General features: G+C 40.1%; 1 protein-coding gene across 12 annotated transcripts in view; it reads left to right on the plus strand.

Annotated features, from left to right (window-relative positions):
- The window catches only part of anks1b (ankyrin repeat and sterile alpha motif domain containing 1B), an 864,202-nt gene that overhangs the window by 421,792 nt on the left and 418,678 nt on the right, over positions 1 to 23,732 (plus strand). For all 12 annotated transcript variants that reach the window (XM_059987507.1, XM_059987513.1, XM_059987511.1 and 9 more), the window contains one exon: positions 10,446 to 10,547. In XM_059987507.1, the coding sequence (XP_059843490.1) occupies positions 10,446 to 10,547 (102 nt within the window). The remainder of the gene's footprint in view (positions 1 to 10,445; positions 10,548 to 23,732) is intronic.

The following is a 23,732-nucleotide window of genomic DNA, read 5'->3' on the forward strand; positions in this document are numbered from 1 at the left end:
CCCCCTCCCGTCTTCTCCTATCATTTCTGATCTCCCCCTCCCCCCCACTTTCAAATCTCTTACTATCTTTTCTTTCAGTTAGTCCTGATGAAGGGTCATGGCCCGAAACGTCGACTGTGCTTCTTCCTCTAGATTTTGCCTGGCCTGCTGCATTTTGTGTGTGTGTGTTGCTTGAATTTCCAGCATCTGCAGATTTCCTCGTGTTTGTGTTAGTTCATATCTTCCCTTTCCCTTCCTCAGGATGGAAAGGCCTGTAAGTGAATTGTCTCATGTGTAGCATCCTTTCAACTGTAATACTCAAACTCACTTCCCCAAGTTTGCTTTCACTGTATCTTACTGTAGCTGGTCAGGTCAGTGTGGAATCTACACCAGTGAGGAAAGATCAGTATGATGGGTAGTTCTGGAGGCAATGTGCTCAATATAGTGTTTACACTGTACTTCTATTTCTTGGTAGGTGTCTCGTTATTGAGTATCCTTGGGCCAGGGTCTGTGGGGATGCAGGCTCATGGAGGTTTCAGAACATCGCTGACTTATTTCTAATGTCCTGGTAATCCCTTCCCATGACAAAGGATGAAATAGAGTTGCTGTTTCAGCAATCAGATTGAGGATCTAGAAACGACGTGGCATCCCTATCAGAGCCGAGTGAGTGTAAGCAGGGTTACGGTGATATGGATTTCGACCTGGGGAGGACACTGGCATTGGTTTGTACATCACACCAGTGTACTTGGAGGATCTTGTGATAACAACGTCAGTGATTCTTTCCAGTGCTTTGCTGTGCTCCTTGCACACTGACCCTGTTTCAGATGCATGCGGGAGGACAGGAGATCACCAAGATATATCTGCTGAAGTTCAGGCTTTGATTATCAAACATCCTTTTTGTCAGATGGCCAAAGCAGACTGGTGAATTTCAGTTTGTGCTTTTATTACGAGGTGCTGTAGCGGTGTGCTACACGCAACGCTAAAATTACAACACGGAGTCGGTAACTGCAGTCGAAGGAAAAAACTTTATTCGAAAACTTCAGCCTCACTTTTAAGCCTCCCTCAACCGGCCCCCCATGGCGCAGAGGCTCCAAAGCTCTGTGCTCGCAAACCCCTGTAGGCTATCTAATTGTGAGTCGGTTCGGATGCGCCAGGAAATGGGTCGCCACAGTGCCTCCTGAGATACAGAAGTGAATCAGATTTTTGGGATCTTTATCATTAAGTATGGTGTTGTACTGGAGGAGGTCTTTATTGTGTGGATTAATTGTGTAAGACCTTTTCTCCCTTACCTTTGGGCTCAGCCTCTAAAGGTGCACTAATGTAAGCCTTGCTGGCCTACAGCACTCAGTGACTGAAGTTGACAGTATCTGGGTTTTGGAGTGGAGGCAAGGTGGATTAACAAACTGTCTTGTAGATTAGCTCCATTTCAGCATCAAGATTGCTGGAGGTGGATTGGATCGTTGCAGGAAGAATGATTGAGTAAAGTGTTAGTGACTTGCTTGAAAGCATTATGCACTGAGTCTGGGCCTGCTGCAGCCCTGTTAATTATAGGGATAGTCTTGTTCCTGGAGAAGTAGACTTTAACTGAAGGATATTAATGTAAAGTGAGAGGGAAAATTTAAGAGATCTTGGAGTAAGTTTTTTCACAAAATTGTCTGCTCTTGAAAATACCTTTTGTTTTACTAAAGGTGGTGGGTATGTGGAATGAGCTGCCCCCAGAAGTTGTAATAATGGGCATAATTGCCATGTTTAAGAGACTTGCCTATTCAAAGCAGAACATAATAAAATACAACAGATAATGACTTTGGTTAACAACTATATTTTATTACATTCAGACAGCTCGAAGATTCGTTACATAGTTTCAAAGAAGAGAAAAGCTATTTTTAATTTGGATCTTTCTTTTAGTTACACAACTCTTTAGTTTACTTTTGTAATTCTTTTAGTTACAAAGCTTTTTTGTTTTCTTTCACAATTCCTTTTGTTACACAACTGTTTAGTTTACTTTAGCAACTTGCATAACCCACTACTTGTATTCAGATACACAAGAAGAGATTTTGCAGATGCTGGAAATCCAGAACAACGCATACCAAATGCTGGAAGAATTCAGCAGGTCAGGCAGCATCTATGGAAATGAGTTGATGTTTTGGGCTGAGACCTTTCATCGGGACTGCAAAGGAAGGGGGAAGGAGAAAGTGCAAGTTAGAAGCTGATAGGTGAAGCCAGGTGGGTGGACGGAGGCGATAGGTGGGAAAGGTAAATGGCTGGAGAAGAAAGAATCTGACAGGAGAGGAGAGTTGACCATGGCAGAAAGGGAAAGAGGAGAGGTACCAGAGGGAGGTGATAGGCAGGTGAGAAGAGATAAGAGGAGAGCCAGCATGGGGAATTGGAGAGGAGGGGTTGAAAATTGCTGAAAGTTGGAGGAATTAATGTTCCTGTCATCAGGTTGGAGGCTATCTAGATGGGATACAAGGCATTGTTCCCCCACCCTGAGAGGCGCCTAATCGTGGCTGAAGAGAAGGCAATGTCAGAGTGGGAATGGGGATTGAAATTGAAATGGTTGGCCACTGGCAAATCCTGTTTTTGTGGATGGAGCAAAGGTGCATGACTAAGCAGTCCCTCAGTTTATGTTGTGACTCACCCATGTAGAGGAGGCAGCATCGGGAGCATCAGATATAATAGACGACCCAACAGATTTGCAGGTGAAATACTGCCTCACCAGGAAGGTGTCTTTGGCCCTGAATGGAGGTGAAAGAGGAGATGAATGGGAAGTTGTAGCACTACTTCCACCTGCAGGGATAAGTGCCATGAAGGAGATTAATGGGGAGAGATGAATGGACAAGGAAATCGTGGAGGGTGTGATCTGTGCGGAAAGTGGAGAGTGGGGGGGGGAGAGGTAAAGATTTGTTTATTGGTAGAGTCTTGTGTAAGATGGGTAAGGTTGCAGAGAATGTTCTGGATGCATAGGATCATGGGTTGGTAGGTGATGATAAGAGGAACTCTATCCCTGGTAAGATGGTGGGAAATGTGGATGTTGGGGAAACGGAGGAGCTGCAGGTGAGGGCAGCATCAATGCTAAAGGATGAGGAAAGAGGACATTTCTGATGTCGTGGAAAGCAAAGCCTCATCCTGGGAACAGATGTGGTAGAAACACAGGAACTGAGAAAAGGGAAATGGCATATGTACAGGAGGAGGTACAGTCAAGATCGCCATGGGAATTAGTAGGTTTATAAAAGATATCAGTAGACATTTTGCCTCAAGAGATTGAGAAAGGGGAAGGAAGTGTCAGAAATGGACCAAGTGAATTTAACAGTAGGGTGGAAGTTGGAGACAAAGTTGATAGCATTCATGAGCTGGGGAGCATTACCAGGAAAGACTTAGAATGTGGACAGTTCAACAAGAAGGCAGACATAGCTGGGCCCCAGCTACATCTGCCTTCTTGTTGATCAATCCACATTCCAAATCTTTCCTGGTAATGCTCCCCAGCTCATGAATACCATCAACTTTGCCTCCAGCTGTGGTGTTCATAGCTAGACCTTGAGTCAGGAGAAACGGGAAGATATAAAAGAGAGATTGTTGAGGGTGAGGACCAGTTCCACCAGGTGGAGGAGGGTGGTGGTGGAGAAGAATTGGTCACATCTATTGTCAAGAAAGAAGCTGAGAGCTTTAAAGTCTTCTCAATGTGGGATTGAAGTATATGGAGACTAGACATCCACTGTGACAATGATGTGAACAGGGCCAGGGAATTGAAAGTTGTTGAGGAGATCAATTACATGTGAAGTGAAGTGGATGTACTGTTGTGATGGAAATAACTGGTTCTTTGAGTCTCAACAGTAGAGGCCTGGACACACACAGTTTTAATAATAAGGAACTTATTATTAAAGGGGAAGTCGGATTAACACAAGCAACTTACAATACACAGGAAGCGGTGTGGGGACAGGGTACGGTTACACAAACAAAGAATAAGGGAAAAGCACTACGACAGCTATCCCCCTTGACCTTAGATAGCCACGGCTCCCTTACCAGGACAAACGATAGACCTTCCCAAACATAAATCAATGCAATGAGGTGGTCTGTAAGAGAGACCAAGCCAGGGCCAAGTCTCACCTTTTATAGCATGGGGCTGGGTGAGATAATCCAATTAAGGTGACCAATAATTTAGGTGTGCATTGATTAGTTGGGAGGGACCAAATGTTGATTGGCATGTGGTGTGTCCTCCGACCAGCCAGGTGGCAGTGCATCTGTCACATGGCCGGTATCTCTGGATACATGTACGTAGGTGGTAAGGGATTGAACTAATGGGCTAAAATTTGCTCCCTAACTCTTTCTGCATTGCATTGACAACTGTTGATGCTGCTTCATGCACCCTTACTGAGCTTGTCAATTTTATCAACTTTGCCTTCAACTTCCACCCTGCCCTTAAATTCACTCGGTTCATTTCTGACACCTCTCTTTAAAAAGAAACTAACATCTGTTATTGCAGTAACTGAAACAAAGAAAATGCATTTAAATCTGATGATGTTCAGTGAAGCTGCCTTGGAGCAGTTTGTGTACTCAAAGAAATTAAGTGAAAATGCAGGAGATAAAATACGTCCATATTAATTTTGAAAATTTTAATATTATTGCAGGCATTACTTTGGCAAAAGTGCACTACTGTTTGCTGCTTAAGGATTCGATTCTGGAATGGCTCCAGAGTGGTTGAAGAGTAGGCGTAAAAGGGGCCTTTTCTGGTTGGCTGTCGGTGACTAGTGGTGTTCCAGGAGTTGTTGGACCACTTGTTTTAACATTATATGTCAACAATTGGATAACATAATTGATGGCGTATACCAAGTTTACAGAGAATACAAAAATAAGTGGGAAAGAGAGGAGGGTAGCGTAGAGGAAACAGGGAGTTGCAGAAGGACTTAGACATATTAGGAAATGGGCAAAGAAGTGGCAGATGGAATGTACTGTAGGGAAGCGTATGGCCTTGCACTTTAAAAGAAAGAATACAGGTGTAGACTATTCTCTCAACCGGGAAAAATGTCTGATATCAGTGGTGTAAAGGGACTTGGGAGTTTTCGTACAGGATTAATTTGCAGTTTGAGTCAATGATAAGGAAGGCAAATGCGATGTTGGTATTCATTTCAGTAAGATTAGAATATAAAAGCAGGGATGTTATGCAGAGGCTTTACAAAGCATTGGTCAGACCACACTTGGAGAATTGTGAGCAGTTTTGAGCCCCTATCTAGGAAAGGATATGCTGGCACTGGAGGCTGTCCAGAGAATATTCACGAGAATGATCCCAGCAGTGAATGTGTTGAAGTATGAGTGTTAGATGGCTTAGGGGCCTGTACTCAATGGAGTTTAGAAGAATAGAGTGTGGAACTCATTAAACCTATTGAATATTGAAAGGACTGGATAGAGTGGGCATGGAGAAGATATTTCCTATAGTGGTTTAGTCTAGCACCAGAGGGCACAGCTTCAGAACAGCAGGACATCCCTTTATATCAGAGATGAGGATGAATTTCTTTAGCCAGAGGCTGGTGAATCTGTGGAATTCATTGCCACAGATGGCAGTGAAGGCGAAGTCATTGGGCATAATTAGAGGTTGATAAGGTCTTGATTAGTCAAGGCATGAAAGGTTAGAGAGAGAAGGCAGGAGAATGAGGTTGAGAGGGATAATAAATCAGCCACGATAGAGCAGGCTCAATAGGCTGAATAGCCTAATTCTACTCCTATGTCTTATGATTTTATGTTTATCTTAACTTTGTGCCTTTTAGCCATTGCTGATGTCAGTTTGAATCAGTATGCTGGTCATGCACAGCTTTCTAAAGTTAATACCATCCTCAGAAAATCTGTTAACTATATCACAATAAAATAGCTCCTGTCATGAAATACATAAAACACTTAAAATAAGTGGGCAATGATATGAGTCGATTGTTCACTAGCAGCTTTTTATTTCTCTTGGATAAATGCCAAAGAAATAAGATGACGTTGTCAGTGAATTACTGGTACCTAATAACTGGATCAAGCTATTGGATGCTGTAACCACCTTAAGGAGTATGTCAAAGCTATAAAATCAACAGTACATATTGATTATTCTACATTAATTATTTTTCCATATTGAAAAAATGTTACTAGTGTGAACGCTTAGAAGTGTAAATCCTTAAGTGATGTCAATTTTATGTGGGATAAAAATGTCTTCTGTCTTGCTATATGTTTTTTCAATTTCCTTCTGAGTGGATTTCCGTTCTCAGTGGCAGGATGTATTGTCCTTCCAATTTTGAATGCTGGGATTGATTCACATTAATTGGATTCAATTTTTTGTTCCTCAGTGGTTGAAAGGGAGAGGTGACTGAGCTCCTTGTTACTTTCTGTTTTAGTCCTGCACTCTGCACCATATCTGACATCTCTCTGTTCCCTCCTGAGTTGTCACAAATGGCCTTCTGAGGCTGAAGGCAAGGTAGAGGAACAGAATCTCACCTTCTACCTTCACCTTTCAGACTCCATATTAAATTTTGTAATTAAAGGCAATGCACTTTCTCCATTCGTATCAAAACCGTCCATTTCTACTCTGTCACCCATCTGTCATTTTGGCTCAGCCTTTCTTTCTCCACTCACTCTAGCTGATAGACCTCCTCCTTTCCACTTCCCCTCACCTTCATTTCCTCTCTTTCTCTCTGCTCGCTTCCCCCTCTTCCTCCCCCTCCCTCTCTCCTTGCCTCCCCTCACCCACCACTCCCTCTCTCGTCTCCCTTTCTCCTGCCCATCCTGTGCCCCACTCCCCATCCCACCTTCCCCCTCTCTGCAACCCCCTCTTTACCCACCTCTCTACCCCTTCTCTCTACCCTCTATCCTCTCTCCTGTTCTCTATTCCCTTTCTCTGCCTCCATCTCTCTACCCCCAGTCCCTCTGCCTTCCCGTCACTCTAAACCCCATCTCTCTAACCAGCCCCTCCCTCTCTACCCCTCTCACTCTTCCCCCTCTCTCTAACCCCCTCTACTCTCCCTTTCAATGCCTCGTCTCTCCCTCTACCTACCTCCCCTACACTCTACCCTGTGCTCTCTGCCCCACTCGCTCCACCCTCTTTCTCTCTCCCTCTCTCTCTCTCCACCCTCTCTCTCTCTCCCTCTCTCTCTCTCTCTCTCTCTCTCTCTCTCTCTCTCCCCCTCTCTCTCTCTCTCTCTCTCTCTCTCTCTCTCTCTCTCTCTCTGTCCACCTCTATGTTATTTTGTTTCCCCAACCAACACCCAGATGTTCTTTGCAATTTATACCTATATTGAGCACTTCCTATCAGAGATATTCCTTTTATCCCATCAATAGTCCCCGACATCCTCGGCAACTAACTTGTTCCCTGATCCTAGTTTCAGCCAGAAATGTTAACTGTTTCCCTTTTGATAAATTCTGCCTTACCTGCTTAACACTTACAGCATCTTTGTTTTCATTTCAGCTTTCTAACCTTGTCATTTGTTTTTTTCTTTAGTTTTATTAGGGATACCCTAGCACAAAAGTTTGAGATTCTCTTGTGAAATACATGTAAGCACAAAGTACTTTATCCTGTGGTTGCATGGGTCAAAGTAGGTGTAAAAAGAGCCAGTTTTTGAACCAGCCTTCCATACCATTGGCAAGCTAAGTGACAGCCATCCTGATACTTAAATAAAAGCAGAACATTCTCAAAATACTCCGCATGTCAGGAGCACTTGTTGAAGGAAAATCAATTAATGTTTCAGAGCAGGTATTTTAAGTTCTTTTGATTTTCAGTCTGTTATTGTTCAGAGCCAGTGTTAGGCATATAAAGTCTACAGAAGATGGTGATATCTTTGAGTGATAATGTGAACAGGGCTAAGGTTCATTACTTAGACTGAAAGGAGCTGGAATTTGGTCTATAAACATGAGAATTTCTGCAGATTCTGGAAATCCAGAGTAACACAGAGGAACTCAGCAGGTCAGGCAGTATCTATGGAAATGAATAAAATGTCAATGTTTCAAGCCAAGATCCTTCTTCAGCTCTGGGAAGGAAAGGGGGAAGATGCCAGAACAAAAAGCTGGGGGCGTGGAAGCAGGAGAAGCTGGAGGGTGGTAGGTGAAGCTTCAGAATCAGGATTATTATCACTGACATGTGTCATGAAATTTGTTAACTTAGCAGCAGCAGTTCAATGCAATGCATAATGTAGAAAAAGAAGAGGAAGAAAAAATAATAAGTAAATAAGTAGATCAATTACTGTATATGTATATTGAATAGATTAAAAATTGTGCCAAATTGAAATAATATAAATTTAAAGAGTGAGGTAAAGTTCACGGGTTCAATGTCCATTTAGGAATTGGATTGCAGAGGGGAAGAAGCTGTTCCTGAATCACTGAGTGTGTGCCTTCAGGCTTCTGTACCTCCTACTTGATGATAACGGTGAGAAAAGGGCATGCCCTGGGTGCTGGAGGTCCTTAATAATGGTCTCTGCCTTTCTGAGACACTGCTCCCTGAAGATGTCCTGGGTACTTCGTAGGCTGCTACCCAGGATGGCTGACTAGATTTACAATCCTCTGCAGCTTCTTTTGGTCCTGTGCGGTAGTCCCCACCATACCAGACAGTGATGTAGTCTGTCAGAATGCTCTCCACGGTACATCTATAGAAAGGTAAAGGGCTGGCAAAGAAAGAATCTGATAAGAAAGTGGATCATGGGTGAAAGGGAAGAAGCGGGGCACAAAGGGGAGGTGATATGCAGATAAGGAGAAGAGGTAAGAGGCCAGAGTGGGGAATAGAAGAGGAGGGAAGGGGGAGGAAAAATTGTACTGGAAAGAGAAATTGATATTCATGCCATCAGATTGGAGGCTACCCGGATAGTGAAACCCCACGTAACTTGGGTGACATTGAGGTCACTCTCAGGGTGGAGGAGCAACAGCTCATATTCATCTAGGAAGCCTCCAATCTAATGGCATGAACATCGATTTCTCCAGTTTCCAGTAATTTGTTTTTGCTTTTCCCTTACCTCCTTCCTTCTTCTTCTATTCCCCAATATAGCCTCTTACCTTTGCTTCTCATCTGCCTATCACCTCCCACTCATGCCCCTTCTTCTTTCCTTTCAGCCATGATCAAATTCCTTCTCCTCCTACCATTTCCCTTTGCCATCCACCTGTCTTCAACTGTTTCAGGCATGAAAACTGAACTGAGGGATCTTCCATGATCCCCAATATTTTCCTGAATAAAATGCACATTTATCAGGTGGTTTCTAAGAATGTTAATAAATTAATGGGGCACTAGTTCTTAAGAGAAAAACAGACTTACTTTGCCCAATAATCTTTGTAATTAAGCAACAATATACTATAATGGACTAAGTGATATTCTTACAGTCAGCAGGAATAATACCTTCCCAATAGTGATAAATAGTGCACAGATATAGGTGTTATTAAATCACCACCCAAAGACCCAACCTTTTAACTCTGGCGAACTGTTAAGCTATGGTTGAGCAGAATATCTGTTCTTGCAGAAAAGATATTCCAACTGATCATTTAAGACATCTCTTAGCAAGATGAGGCTAGATGGGAGCAAGGACTGTGACTATGCATCCGTTTCCATGAAGAGCTGAAAATGGCACCTACAGTAGCTAAAAATGTTGAAATGTTTTTGCAAAGATTTTGGAAAATTATTTATTGGGTGACATAGATTCAATTGATGATGCGATTTATTATACAAAGATTCAACATTCCAGAGAATTTATGTGCCTACTGTAACGATAGAAATCATGAAAATAACAGGTCTATTAACTTAATAAACTAGCTTTATATCTTCTTGGGCTCCAATCTTGGATTGCTTCTTAACATTGCATTTTCATTTTGCAGACATCAGAGTATTTAATTAAGAGTAGACAAGTCAATGTCAGGACTTTCCCTGAGGCTAAAAACACAATGGTTATTTCATATTGTGCTTAGAGTTGCAGGTTACCATGTGATGACCTCCATTTGTAAAGCCATCTTTTCAGCCACACCCCACCCAAGGGTCCTTATTCTGACCATGTTCTCATCTATCTTCCTTTTCTCCTGGGACATTGATTCATTCATACATTAAAGATGCATGTGCACTGAGCCTTGTGATACATGAGCTCATCTGATGCCAGGATCAGCACCTTTATAAAGACATCGTTGTTACAAAAATAACAATGAAACTATTTTCAAACTAAAAGTTTTTTTTCCAATTCTCAGAATTGGCTTTTGCATGATGTGTGTGTTTGTGCTCTATAGGATACATATATTGCTTTTGTTTAGATATAACATTACTATTTTCTCCTTTTTAATGGCGCATATCAGAAATTTAAATTAATTCTCTGTGTTTATCACACATAAACAAAACCTATGAATAATCTAATGAAAAGCATTTTTCAAATTAGGGAAGAAGGAAAGGCATTTGAGCTAGGGCTTGCATCCGAACGAAGTGTTTCTGAAAGCTTCTCATTTCTCTAACTGTAGGTAATTTAAACTGTGTGTTGTTTCTCTAGGAATTGATGCTGGTATTAAAGACGCACAAGACTGGACTGCATTAGATACTCTGAAGGACCATCCATCCCAGAAATCACAACAAATCACTGCTCTCATACAAGGTAATTTGATATTCTATCATCAATTGAAATGCCATCCCCATGAGAAATCCTTCCTTTGAAGCAGTTGCAAAACAGTTCAGTTCTTCATTGCCTGAAAACATTATTTATAAGTAAATGAAGAATTAATTTCACTTGAAAGTGACTTGCTTCTCACTTGAGTTCAAGAGTGAGTTATTTTGTTCATGAACCTCAGCAGTCTGGGCTGAGGAAGTAGTCCTTCTTAATAAAATGGTATGATATGTTCTCATCATTCAGCCTTGTAAAGGTTACGTGGATAATAGTGAACTGAAAATAGTTTGTGAATTCCATAAATTAGGTTTAGACCAGGTGCATTATTTAAACTAAATATTTCATAAAGTAGCTGTAGAATGCTATTGTGGATCTTGTTCATTAAACATCATAAATCTAGCTTGTCACAGAAAAGTTGGAAGACTCTCTGGACTAGTAAAGCATATTTCTACATAGTTCTGTGCAGTTCCTATCACATACAGTACTTTGCAAAAGTGTTAGACACGTATATCTATAGCTGTGGTGCCTAAGACTTTTGTGCAGTATTATACTTGTCAATGTGGAGCAAGGAGCGAGTTTGTAAATCTGGTGGGAGCAAAGGATGCTGGGAATGGCAAGGCTGGAGTGCTGTGGGAAGGTTGGCGGACAGGTGGCAGAGTGAGAATGCCAGGGACGAGGGGGCAGTGCGGATGCAGACACCAGGCAAAGTCACTAGAGTCCAATCAATTGGTGTATAGTTCATTACAGAATGTCTCTCTGGTCCTTCCTGCTCCCTTCTGTCTCCCTTCCCCCTTTCCCAAAAATGATTCTCCTCTCTCTGCCCTCTTCCCATTCTTAGTCCATAAACGAGACCCATATCGGAATCAGGTTTATCATCACTCAATTTACCATGAAATTTGTGTTTTAGTGTGGCAATGTAATACGTAAAAGTAACTTCAGTACTCCGCAAAAGCGTCAAGGACCCTAGCTAATATGTGCCTACTTCTTTTTCACATTACTGCACAGTAGTTAGATGTCTTCATGTGGTGGTATTACCACAATAATAAGCAATATTGTTGTGATGGTTTTTTCAGAAATTCTATTATATTCCTTTATTTTCCTGTATATGCCTGAAAGAAAGCAAATCTCAATGTAGTATGTAGTGACATATATGTACATGGATAATAAATTTACTTACTTATAATATTCAGAAAATCTTTGACTTCTATTACCAAATTTGACTTGAAGGCTGCTGGTCATTTTCAAGATCCCTGACCCTTATTGATTAATCTCATTTCATTTCTTTTCATCGAGAGTTGTTCAATAATAAAAGCTATTCTTTCAGAGCATGGATGAATTGATGTTTTTAAGTTCTGTAACTAATATTAAGGCAAGGGGGTGAATATTAAAATGAGATGTGTTCTATCCATTTTTGATATAGAACGTATGTTGCCAGGGGTCAAGGAGGTGAGTGTGGTGGGTTTGTAGGTGGTGGTTGAAGAAGATGCTTAAGGGGCATTTACGTTTGTAGATGGACACGTGAACAGTCAAGGAATGGGGGAAATGAATCATGTGCAGACTGTGACACCATGGTTAACATCGACATAACTTGGTGAAGGGCCTGCACATATGCTGTACTATGGTCCATATAATGTGTTGAATTAGATCCTCTTTTTAAATCAATGTTTATTAAAGGAAATGATTACAGGCCAGTTCCTGAGATGTGCTGTTTAGAATTTTAGTGAATCATGTTACGGGGATGGTGACCTTGAACATCCGCATGGTGCCTTAAGTAGCCATATTGGAAAAAGGTTAGCTTATTTTTTCAATAGAGAAGCTGTCCGGTGTCAATCAAGGTGGTTTAGTAGTGGGGTGTAAAAGGAGATGTAATTCTCTTATCTTAATCTGACAAATAGGACATCCCTCTTATTAATGCTATCACAATTTTTTCCTGGAATATCAAACCCATAAACCCTGAGCACTCATTTTCTGTTTAAATGCAGGTCAATAAATGCAGATGATAGAAGTTTGAAATAAAAACAGCAGATGCTAGAATCAGTTAGCAAGTCAGACAGCGTCGGTAGGATAAAAAACAGTTAAAATTTCAGTTTGAAGTCATTCTGAAAAAATGATCTTTGTCCTGAAATGTAATTTCTGTTTCTCTTTCTGTCATCATCCTCGTTATGTGCCGTGTTGTATGTCATGGGTAATCATGGTCTTTCCATGACCATGATTGTTCTTGGCAAATTTCTCTACAGAAGTGGTTTGCCATTGCCTTCTTCTGGGCAGTGTCTTTATAAGATGGGTGATCCAGCCATTATCAGTATTTTTCAGAGATTGTTAGCCTGATGTCAGTGGTTGCATAACTGGGACTCTTTATTAAAATTCATGTATTTGTATCTAAGGTATGAAGTTGATTAAAACTCTTACTTCTGTCTTGTTAAACAAAGTTGCTTATGAAATTATCTGTACTTTCCTGAAATCCTGTTTTCCACACAGCAGAAGCTGTCCACATTTAAAGTTAATTCCAGGCATTGTTTAATGGATATTCTGCACAGAGCATATGACTGTTACTCACTAAACACTCAGTTGGTAAATAACTTGGTCATTTTTTAGTAGCTGCACTTTGTCAATATCTGAAATATAGATTGAGGCATAATATTGTTGAAAAATATGAGTAGTTCCTTCTCAGTGGGATAGCATAGCAGTTGCGGGCACACGATACTGGAAGCACAGTGACATATTCCGATTATGATGGTCATTGATGCAAACAATGCATTTAATTGTATGTTTCGATGTCCATTTGACGAATAAAACTAATCGCTTTACCTTTGAATAGTATTGCAAAATATTTACAGAAGTTACTATGCTGCACGATGTCCATCTAACCCTACATTCTTTTGTTTTCCTTTGAGTTTCACTTTGAATTACTGTTTTAGGCATAACATGTTATACCACTATAACAATCCCACATGTTAATTTGGGCATTTTTTATTTTTACAAAAATGTTCTTTAATTAAAGCATTCAGTTTACATGGTAAGTGAACACTTAAAATGAAAGTGGTGCCTATTAGGCTGTAATTGGACTTGCCAATAGATGGGTTGGCATTATTGAAATAATCAGATAAACAGGTAATATATCTTAATTCGTGCACATTAAAGTTGTCTGATTTTATAAATGGATCATTAATGAATCATACTAAGAAAGTAATGTTTCCATTCAAGACTTTTTTATATTTAGATTTGCTAAAATGTTATGTTTTGTTTTAATCTATTATAACATCTAATTACCTGGTGGTTTTACAGCAGGACGTACTATTGAGGAGTTGTTTTGAGTTTGGAATCAATATAATTAACTTGAAATAGCAGCCAGAATGGGTACCTGCAAGCTTATTGTTGTCGATAAAAATGAAGAGCACGGAAGGGATTGAATGTAATCTCCACAAGTGATGACAGCTTTCCATTTAAGTTTCCAGTCTCCAAACACCAAACTACTAAACATGTTCGTAATAAATCCATATTCTTGTCTGTGAGATGCATTTGCAATGATTTCCAATTACATAAGATTGTCTCTTGCCACCTCTGATGCATAATTTTGAGGAGACACTAAAAGATTGTAAGTTCTCTCTTTCTCTGTTATTTTCTCTTGGTTGCCCATTTACTGAAGTCTACACAACACATTGCCAATCTGCCAGCTGTTCCTCCTGCCAGTCTAATTGGTATTTCTCATTTATCCCAGTCATTTCCAGCTATCTGATCTGTTGGCTTTGGCCCTTTTTTTCAGCACAATCATCTTACTTAAATGGTCTTTTTTTACTTGTGACCAAAATACTTAAGTTTACTTTTGCTTATTCAGAATTCTGAGTATCCATCCATAGTTTTTCTTTTCAATCATAGACACCTGTGCAGTATTGTCCAACTCTTTATCCTAAGAAGTTTGAGCATTTGTTTGTGGCCTTTTCCAAAGAAAAATTCTATAGCTTCTCTTCATAGTGCTATAGGATTTTATAGAATATAAGAAGGCAACTTGGGCCTTGGAGACGTTTTGGTTCTTTGCAGAATTATCCAAACAACTTCACTCTCATCTCCTTTTTCAATAGCCACAGATATGTTTTAGTTTTAATAGTTTATCTGTTTTGGAACATGGTTTTGAATCTGTTATGTCCATTTCAAACATTAATTGTGTTCTTCACAACATGCAATCTCTAATCATAGAGATTAGAGATTGTGTCCCGGACGGGTTCCTGTCACAGTATGTTGACAGGCCAACTGGGGGAATGTCGTACTAGATCTAGTATTACGTAACAAACCGGGTCAGGTCACAGATCTCTCAGTGGGTGAGCATCTGGGGGACAGTGACCACTGCTCCCTGGCCTTTAACATTGTCATGAAAAAGGATAGACTCAGAGAGGACAGGAAAATTTTTAATTGGGGAAGGGCAAATTCTGAGGCTAGAATTTGCGGGTGTGAATTGGGATGATGCCTTTGCAGGGAAATGTACTGTGGACATGTGGTTGATGTTTAGGGATTTATTGCAGGATGTTAGGGATAACTTTGTCCTGGTGAGGAAGATAAAGAATGGTCGGGTGAATGAACCATGGGTGACAAGTGAGGTGGAGAATCTAGTCAGATGGAAGAAGGCAGCATACATAAGGTTTAGGAAGCAATGATCAGATGAGTCTGTTGAGGAATATAGGTAGCAAGAAAGGAGCTTAAGAAAGGGCTGAGGAGAGCAAGAAGGGGTATGAGAAGGCCTTGGTGAGTAGGGTAAAGGAAAACCCCAAGGCATTCTAAATTTTGTGAAGTGTTACGGTATGGCAACAATGAATATAGAATTGAGAGGTGTTTTTTTTACAAACAAACAAACATTTATTTAAACTCTGCTCAATAAAAATGAAAAATAAATAAACGACTAACTTAACTGGAAGTTAACTGCTAATGGCAACTCGAACAGTTCTTAAAGCAATAAGTGTGGAAGTCCAAGTGATTTATACAGTCAATTAGGAGAGACTTTCCTGAAGTAACGAATTCCTCGATGACATGACGTTACTGCTGATCTCAGCCGAAATGTGCCTTGCCCGAAGGATTCACGATGAAGGAAATAAAAACGGCTTGAAGGAACTGACCTTTTTCTTGATGAATAATGCTGCACCAAACCCTTTCTGCCCTTACAAGACAGGGGTTATCTCAGATGCAGGTTACTATCTCCAGAACGAAGATCTAATAAGGTTGATCCTGTATTACCGCCGACAACACCAACTTTACTTGATCCTTTGGGTTTCCGTACCTCGATAAATCTTCACTGTCCAATACTTAAGACTTTAAAATTAAGGGCAGATCATGTCTAACAAGCCTGATAGAGTTCTTTGAGGAGGTGACCAGGCATATAGATGAGGGTAGTGCAGTGGATGTGATCTACCTGGATTTTAGTAAGGCATTTGACAAGGTACCACACGGTAGGCTTATTCAGAAAGAAAGAAGGCATGGGATCCAGGGAGGTTTGGCCAGGTGGATTCAGAATTGGTATGCCTGCAGAAAGCAGAGGGTCGTGGTGGAGGGAGTACATTCAGATTGGAGGGTTGTGACTAGTGGTGTCCCACAAGGATTGGTTCTGGGACCTCTACTTTTTGTGATTTTTTATTAACGACCTGGAATTGGGGGTAGAAGCGTGGGTTGGCAAGTTTGCAGACGACACAAAGGTTGCTGGTGTTGTAGATAGTGTAGAGGATTGTCGAAGATTGTAGTGAGACATTGATAGGATGCAGAAGTGGGCTGAGAAGTGCCAGATGGAGTTCAACCCGGAGAAGTGTGAGGTGGTACACTTTGGAAGGACAAACTCCAAGGCAGAGTACAAAGTAAATGACAGGATACTTGGTAGTGTGGAGGAGCAGAGGGATCTGGGGGAACATGTCCACAGATCCCTGAAAGTTGCCTCACAGGTAGACAGGGTAGTTAAGAAAGCTTATGGAGTGTTAGCTTTCATAAGTTGAGGAATAGAGTTTAAGAGTCACGGGGTAATGATGCGGCTCTATAAAACTCTGGTTAGGCCACACTTGGAGTACTGTGTCCAGTTCTGGTCACCTCACTATAGGAAGGATGTGGAAGCATTGGAAAGGGTACAGAGGAGATTTAGCAGGATGCTGCCTGGTTTAGAGAGTATGGATTATGATCAGAGATTAAGGGAGCTAGGACTTTACTCTTTGGAGAGAAGGAGGATGAGAGGAGACATGATAGAGGTATACAAGATATTAGGAAGTATAGATAGAGTGGACAGCTAGCGCCTCTTCCCCAGGGCACCACTGTTCAGTACAAGAGGACATGGCTTAAAGCTAAGGGGTGAGAAGTTCAAGGGGGATATTAGAGGAAGGTTTTTTGCTCAGAGAGTGGTTGATGCGTGGATTGCACTGCCTGAGTCTGTGGTGGAGGCAGATGCACTAGTGAAATTTAAGAGACTACTAGACAGGTATATGGAGGAATTTAAGGTGGGGGTTATATGGGAGTCAGGGTTTAAGGGTCAGCACAACGTTGTGGGCTGAAGGGCCTGTACTGTGCTGTACTTTTCTATGTTCTATACCAAAAACCTTAAATATGCATTGTCCTTCTGTCACAGCAAAACATACAGTGAAATGCATCACAGGTTTCACCAGGCTTCTGACACCAACACAGTATCCCCACAACTTGCTAACCCCAACCTGTACATCTTTGGAATGTGGGAGGAAACTGGAGCAACAGGAGGAAACCCATGGCATCACAGGGAGGATGTACATGTTCCTTTCCAACAGCAGTGGGAATGGAACCCCAATCTTACTGCTGGCACTGTAAAAGATCGCGCTAACCACTGCTCTATCATACTGCCCCATATATAAATACCTATATTATTTATTCAGTTGGTGAAATTATTGTCACATGTAAGCTTTGAAGTCATGCCCTTTAGTGCATTAATATGCAATACAAAAAGAATAATCCCAACAATGATCTAAATACCTTTTCCAGTTTGAAAAACAACCATTCATTATTTTTCCTTTTTCACTCCCTTAGCCAGTTTGATATCCACATTGGTTCTAAATTTGTTCATAAGTTCATCACATATTTTTTGAAAATCTGCATACAACACAAAAGCTACATATTCCTAATCGACAAAGTGAAAACTGTTAATAAAATATAGGTTACTTTTAACAATTTCATTTTTCACTTATAAGTCCATTCTTCTCCAAGCAGCAATTAATTTTATATTTTATAAAATTATATTTTATATGGCATTATTGTTTCTTAAAGCCCACACACCACTGACACTGAACTGACTAGTTTTCAGATCTAAAGCTGACTTCTTTTAGCTTTAAGTGTGTGTTTGCAGACAGCTTTTTTACTTTGAGAGCTACCCATGTGGCAGGGCATGTCAAAGTGCTGGTGCTGAGACAAAAAGACACAAGGGAGATACAGGAAATTAGATTAAGAGTGAAACCAACAACAGAAGTGTTTTGCTGAGAATATATTTTTTTAATCCTGTAGAATATATATTTCAATTTATATCATCTGTTACTCCAGCCCAACAGGCACCAGGCGGAAATTCATGTGAGCAATATCAGATTAGTATTCAGTTAATTTTCATCAGGTTTAATAGCAACAGTGTATCATTTGAAATAAAGGACCGTGCTGCAATTTATTAAGTAATAATGAATAATGATAATAATGTGTGAGAATTTTAAGTATTTGTATAATATTAATGCTTGCAATATCTTCATGTTCATGGATTATGTGGACCTTTTTTACTGATGTTACTTCTCCAACTGAATCACTTCTGCTTTGAGCATAGTTTCAAAGCTAGTTGAATTGTAACTGCAGCATAAAAATAGTTTATGTTTGGTTTAGGGTATCCTAAAAATTCAGCTGAATAAGAATTTAATTTTTTTTTTGTTGTTATCCCATACCTGAGATACTTTGTTCAGTCCACAGCCCTTATTTACGTTTGCTGACTCAATGGCCAAATCAATGGTTGTGATGAATTAGCATTTAGGAGGGAGATTGAAAATCTGGCTGAACGGTGCCACAACAACCTCCTACTCAATGTCAGCGAAACCAAAGAGCTGATTATTGACTTCAGGAGGAGGAAACCAGAGGTCCATGAACAGGTCCTCATTTGAGGAATCAGAGGTGAAAAGGGTCAGTAACTTCAAATTAATCAGTTTTATTATTTTAAAGGATCTGTCCAGGGTCTAGTACATAAATGAAATTATTTAGGAAACATGGCAGCTCCTCTAATTTCTTAGAGTTCTGAGAAAATTTGGCATGTTATATAAAACTTTGACACACTTCTGTAGATGTCTGGTGGAAAGTATACTGACTGGCTGTGTCACAGCCTGGTTTGGAAACACCAGTGCCCTTGAACGCAATATGCTACAAAATGTAGTGGATACAGCCCAGTCTATTACAGGTAAAGCTATGTACATCATTAAGCACATCTACGTGAAGCACTGTTGCAGGAACGTAGCATCCATCATCAGGGATATCCACCTTCCAGGTCATGCTCTCTTCTCGCTGCTGCCATCAGGAAGAAGGTACAGGAACACCAGGACCCACACTACCAACTTCAGGAACAGTTATTCCCCTTCAACTATCGGGCTTTTGAACCAGAGGGAATAACTTCACTCACCCCATTACTGAACTGTTTCCCCAACCTTTGGATTCACATTTGAGGACTCTTCATCTCATGTTCTTGATATTTATTGCTTATTTATTATTATTATTATTATTTGCACCGTTTGTCCTCTTTTGCACACTGGTTGATTTTCCTGTTGCATGCAGTCTTTTATTTTATTGTTTCTTGCATTTACTGTGTATGCCTTAAGAAAATGAATCTCAGGGTTGTATATGGTGACATATATGTACTTTGTTAATAAATTTACTTTGAACTTTGATGTAACTTTGCTACTACTACTAGTAGAAAATGGAATTGTGGAACATTTAGTTGATCGTAGACAAAACTTTGAGGGGTCCTTTTGCCTCATTTGAAATAGATTTTGATTTGCTTAAGCAATGTTGAGCTGAATTCAATTTAGTTGAGAGATGAGATTGAAGTAGTTTACGGGTGCTGTATTGAACTGGACTCTCTGACGGTGGTGTCTGAAAATAGGATGCTGTCCAAGTTGCATGCCATCTTGGACAATGACTCCCATCCACTCCATAATGTACTGGTTAGGCACAGGAGTACATTCAGCCAGAGACTCATTCCACCGAGATGCAACACTGAGCGTCATAGGAAGTCATTCCTACCTGTGGCCATCAAACTTTACAACTCCTCCCACGGAGTGTCAGACACCCTGAGCCAATAGGCTGGTCCTGGACTTTATTTCCACTTGGCATGATTAACTTATTATTATTTAATTATTTATGGTTTTATATTGCTATATTTCTACACTATTCATGGTTGGTGTGGCTGTAACGAAACCCAATTTCCCTCAGGATCAATAAAGTATGTCTGTCTGTCTGAAGCACCAAGCTAACTAGTTCAATTGGTATGTCAGATGAAGGCTACATGTTGAAAAATTAAATCTTAACCTGTGGGTAGAGTTAATTTGTAAAATATTGTGGGAATTCTTTGGGGTGCATCATCATCATCAAAGAGCTGATATTATTTCTCATGCTTTGACTGTAATGTTTCCAGGAAAAGCTTTTAGTGATTAGTCTACTCAGTCCATTTTCTAAATAGTCAATGGTTTACTTACTTTTATATATATACACAATCATACAAGGCATAAGTACTTGGAAGAAAGTTTAAATGATGAATTCTCTTGTGAATATAGGTAAGTATAGCCTTGATAATATTGAAACCCTCAAATGAATGGGTGTGACTAGAGAAATCAGTGTAACTCAGGCCAACAGTGCAGTGAAGTATTCTTATTATTAGTAATGCAGTGCAGTCACTATCTGTGCTTGGTTTTATATTTAATATTGAGGTAACTGTTTCATAGAACCATAGAACACTACAGCACAGTACAGGCCCTTCAGCCCTCTGTGGTTATATATCGAGAAATGCCAAAAATACAGCGTACAATGTTGGTTGCAGCTATTTTCAAAATAGTTTTCTATTACTGCTTTTTCCACCTTATTGAAATCATTGCAGTTGATAAAGATGATTAACACAAACCAATTATTTATCAAAATTTCTGTATTTGCTGTATTTTCCTGTAATTCAGACTGATTGACAAATGTGAAATTATTGGAACCTCATTATTGACACTTAACATATCAAACATTGAATAAAGAAAAACCAATTCAAAGCTGCATGATAGAAGTCTATTAATTACAACTTTAATAAATGAGAAAGCCACCCCAATATCTTTTCAATAAAGTATCAGATTTGAGTAAAAATTCCACAATTATTGTTGGTAATGTTGCTTGAACCTGTTGACCAGATAATTGTTTTGTAATCACTCCTTGGTACAATTTTCTCTCACAAGCTGTGCTATTTGTTTTAAAGTAGCTTCATAATTCTGAGTAAGGAGTAGAGCTGGGAGTTGTGCTGATGTGCTTGTACGTAGAAGCATGTTGGAAGTTATACTAAGTATCCGGGAGTGAGCAATAATGTGCTTGAGCAGGTAATCATCCCCAGAAAGAAGATCCCAGCATGTTACCGACAGCTTAGTTAATTAACTGAAGAAATGTATTTCAGTAAAAAAACAAGCCTCATTTAGTAACAGACAAAAATGGATGTCTTGAAGGAATTAGATATTCTGAATTATTCAAAGTTGTAAATTCTCTGTACAGTTACTTTTAAATTTGATTTTTTGGTACTTGAGCAGGGTCCTTTTTGAAAATTTATTAATAACCATATGAAAGGTCAATTATACCGTTGCCACAAAATAAAAAAAAGTCATGACATATGTCAGTGATAATGAATCTGATTCTGATAGAGATTTGAATTAATAAAGCTCTAGTGAAATTTGTAATGCATTTTATCACATCCTGAGAAACATTTCAAACTGAATATTTGATTATTTGAAGTGTTTTAATATGGACAAGTATGTCAATTTAACCCATCAATGACAAAAATGTGATGAAGGAACACAGGTTCTGTCGGCTAAGTTGAGAATGGTAATGAATCATTGAGGGATATATTTTAGAAACTGTTGAATCGGTGACGCAGTTTTGGAGTGATAAAATACAGAAACAGCTCTTCTGCCCACCATGACATGCTGACCTTCAAGTACTCAAATATATGAATCCCATTTATAGGCACTGTGCATGTGAAGACCTTCTTTGCCTTGGTGTTTCAAATGTTCGTCTAAATGCTCCTTAAATGGTGTGAGACTACTTGCCTCTCCCACTGACTCAGGCATTGTATTCCATGAGATGAAAGAGAAGGTTGGCAGCTTGGGTTAGCTGTAGGGTTGTTCAATAAGCCTGGAGGTTAGGTCGCAAACATTTTGTTGCCATTCGGGGTGACGTCATCGGTGCTCAATTGAGTTTTGCTTCTGCAGACTGCTTGTGTTTATGTTGATCTGACTCGTTATTTTGATTGGTTGGCTATCGCACTGGCCGCTGGGCCCCGGCCAACTGGACAGCTGAGTGACCTCCGCTGGCCCGTATCCCTGGTTATTGGTTGTCGTGAGCATTGATCCTTCTGGTGTCCATGGCTCACCTCTTGGTTCAGATCCCGCAGATGCATAGAGGTTCGTAATTCGCATCCCAGTTCAATATGCTTGTCAATAGAGTCTTCCCTTGAGAGCCAAGCTTCTAAGCATTCTCTTGCTTTCTTATTTTGTGCTTCTGCCAGGACTTTTGTAGTTTCCCAGACGAACTTGTGTCCTTCTTGGTCATAATGTAGTGAGATGAGTGACAGAAGAGTGTGTCTTTTTATGGCTAGCTGAAGTTCATGTAGTCTCGTGGATGGTTTTCTCCCCATCTCTCCTACATAGTGATTGGGGCAGTCCCCACATTGAATTTGATATTAGTTACTCCAGGTACCATCTAGGTGAAAAATTATTCTCAGCTTCCTTCTAAATCTCTTACCTCTTACCCTAAACCTGTGACCTCCAGTTACTTTGGTTGTATGATAGCATTCAATCTGAGAGCAAATTTGTGGAGTTACTGATTTGCAGAAACTGAAAAGTGATCAAAGATAAGATGATTAAAATATTTATCAGTGTCTTCCCCAGTCTATTGCTCATAAACCCATACACGGTTTGCTTTCTTGCCCAGTAAGTTATATCTGCAAGTCAGTGCAAACGAGGATTTAAATAAATTTGCTCTCACATTTTTCAGCTTTTTCAATTGGAAGGCTCCTAATAAACATACTTGTGAGTGAAGTGTGATGTCATGACTTCTTGCATTTTTTCTCTAGTTAGCATGCAAAACGCTGTAACCTGCTCTGCACACCTCCTTGTGGCTGGAAACAGAGCAGCACTGGCAGCCATTAGGCAGATACATGCTTGAACGTACAGTTACAGATTGAACCTTTCCCATGGAATACTAATTTTAGCTGTAATTTCATTTTGAAATATATTGTCCATAATTGTGGTGATAAACTTAAATTGCAATACTTTAGAAATATTTTTGTGCAGAAATAGATCTTTGAAAATTCTTCACAAAAGCAATCATACTTTAAGGCTGGGTAGCTTCCAACCTGATGGCATGAACATTGACTTCTCTAACCTGTTAATGCCCCTACCCTTCTTACCCCATCCCTGATATATTTAGTTTTTTTTTCTCTCTCTGTCCATTCTCCATCTCCCTCTGGTGCTCCCCTCCCCCTTTCTATCTCTGTAGGCCTCCCATCCCATAATCCTTTCCCTTCCCTAGCTCTGTATCCCTTTTGCCAATCACCTGTCTGGCTCTGAGCTTCACCCCACCCTCTCCGGTCTTCTCCTATCATTTAGCATTTTCCCCTCCCCCTCCTACTTTCAAATCTCTTACTATCTTTCCTTTCAGTTAGTCCTGACGAAGGGTCTCGGCCCGAAATGTCGACAGCGCTTCTCCTTATAGATGCTGCCTGACCTGCTGCGTTCCACCAGCATTTTGTGTGTGTTGATACTTTAAGGAAGATTTTTTTCCTTTTAAATATAGTTTATTATAGATCTTACATAGTGAATGACCTGAGTTAAGTATTTCTGAATATATATAAATGCATTGTTTACCATAAATTCACCACATCTTGTTTAAAGGGGGCTTCATGGAAAAGGTGAGCCAGCAAAGGTAAGC

This window comes from Hypanus sabinus, chromosome 13 (assembly GCF_030144855.1).
Source record: "Hypanus sabinus isolate sHypSab1 chromosome 13, sHypSab1.hap1, whole genome shotgun sequence".
NCBI lineage: Eukaryota > Metazoa > Chordata > Chondrichthyes > Myliobatiformes > Dasyatidae > Hypanus > Hypanus sabinus.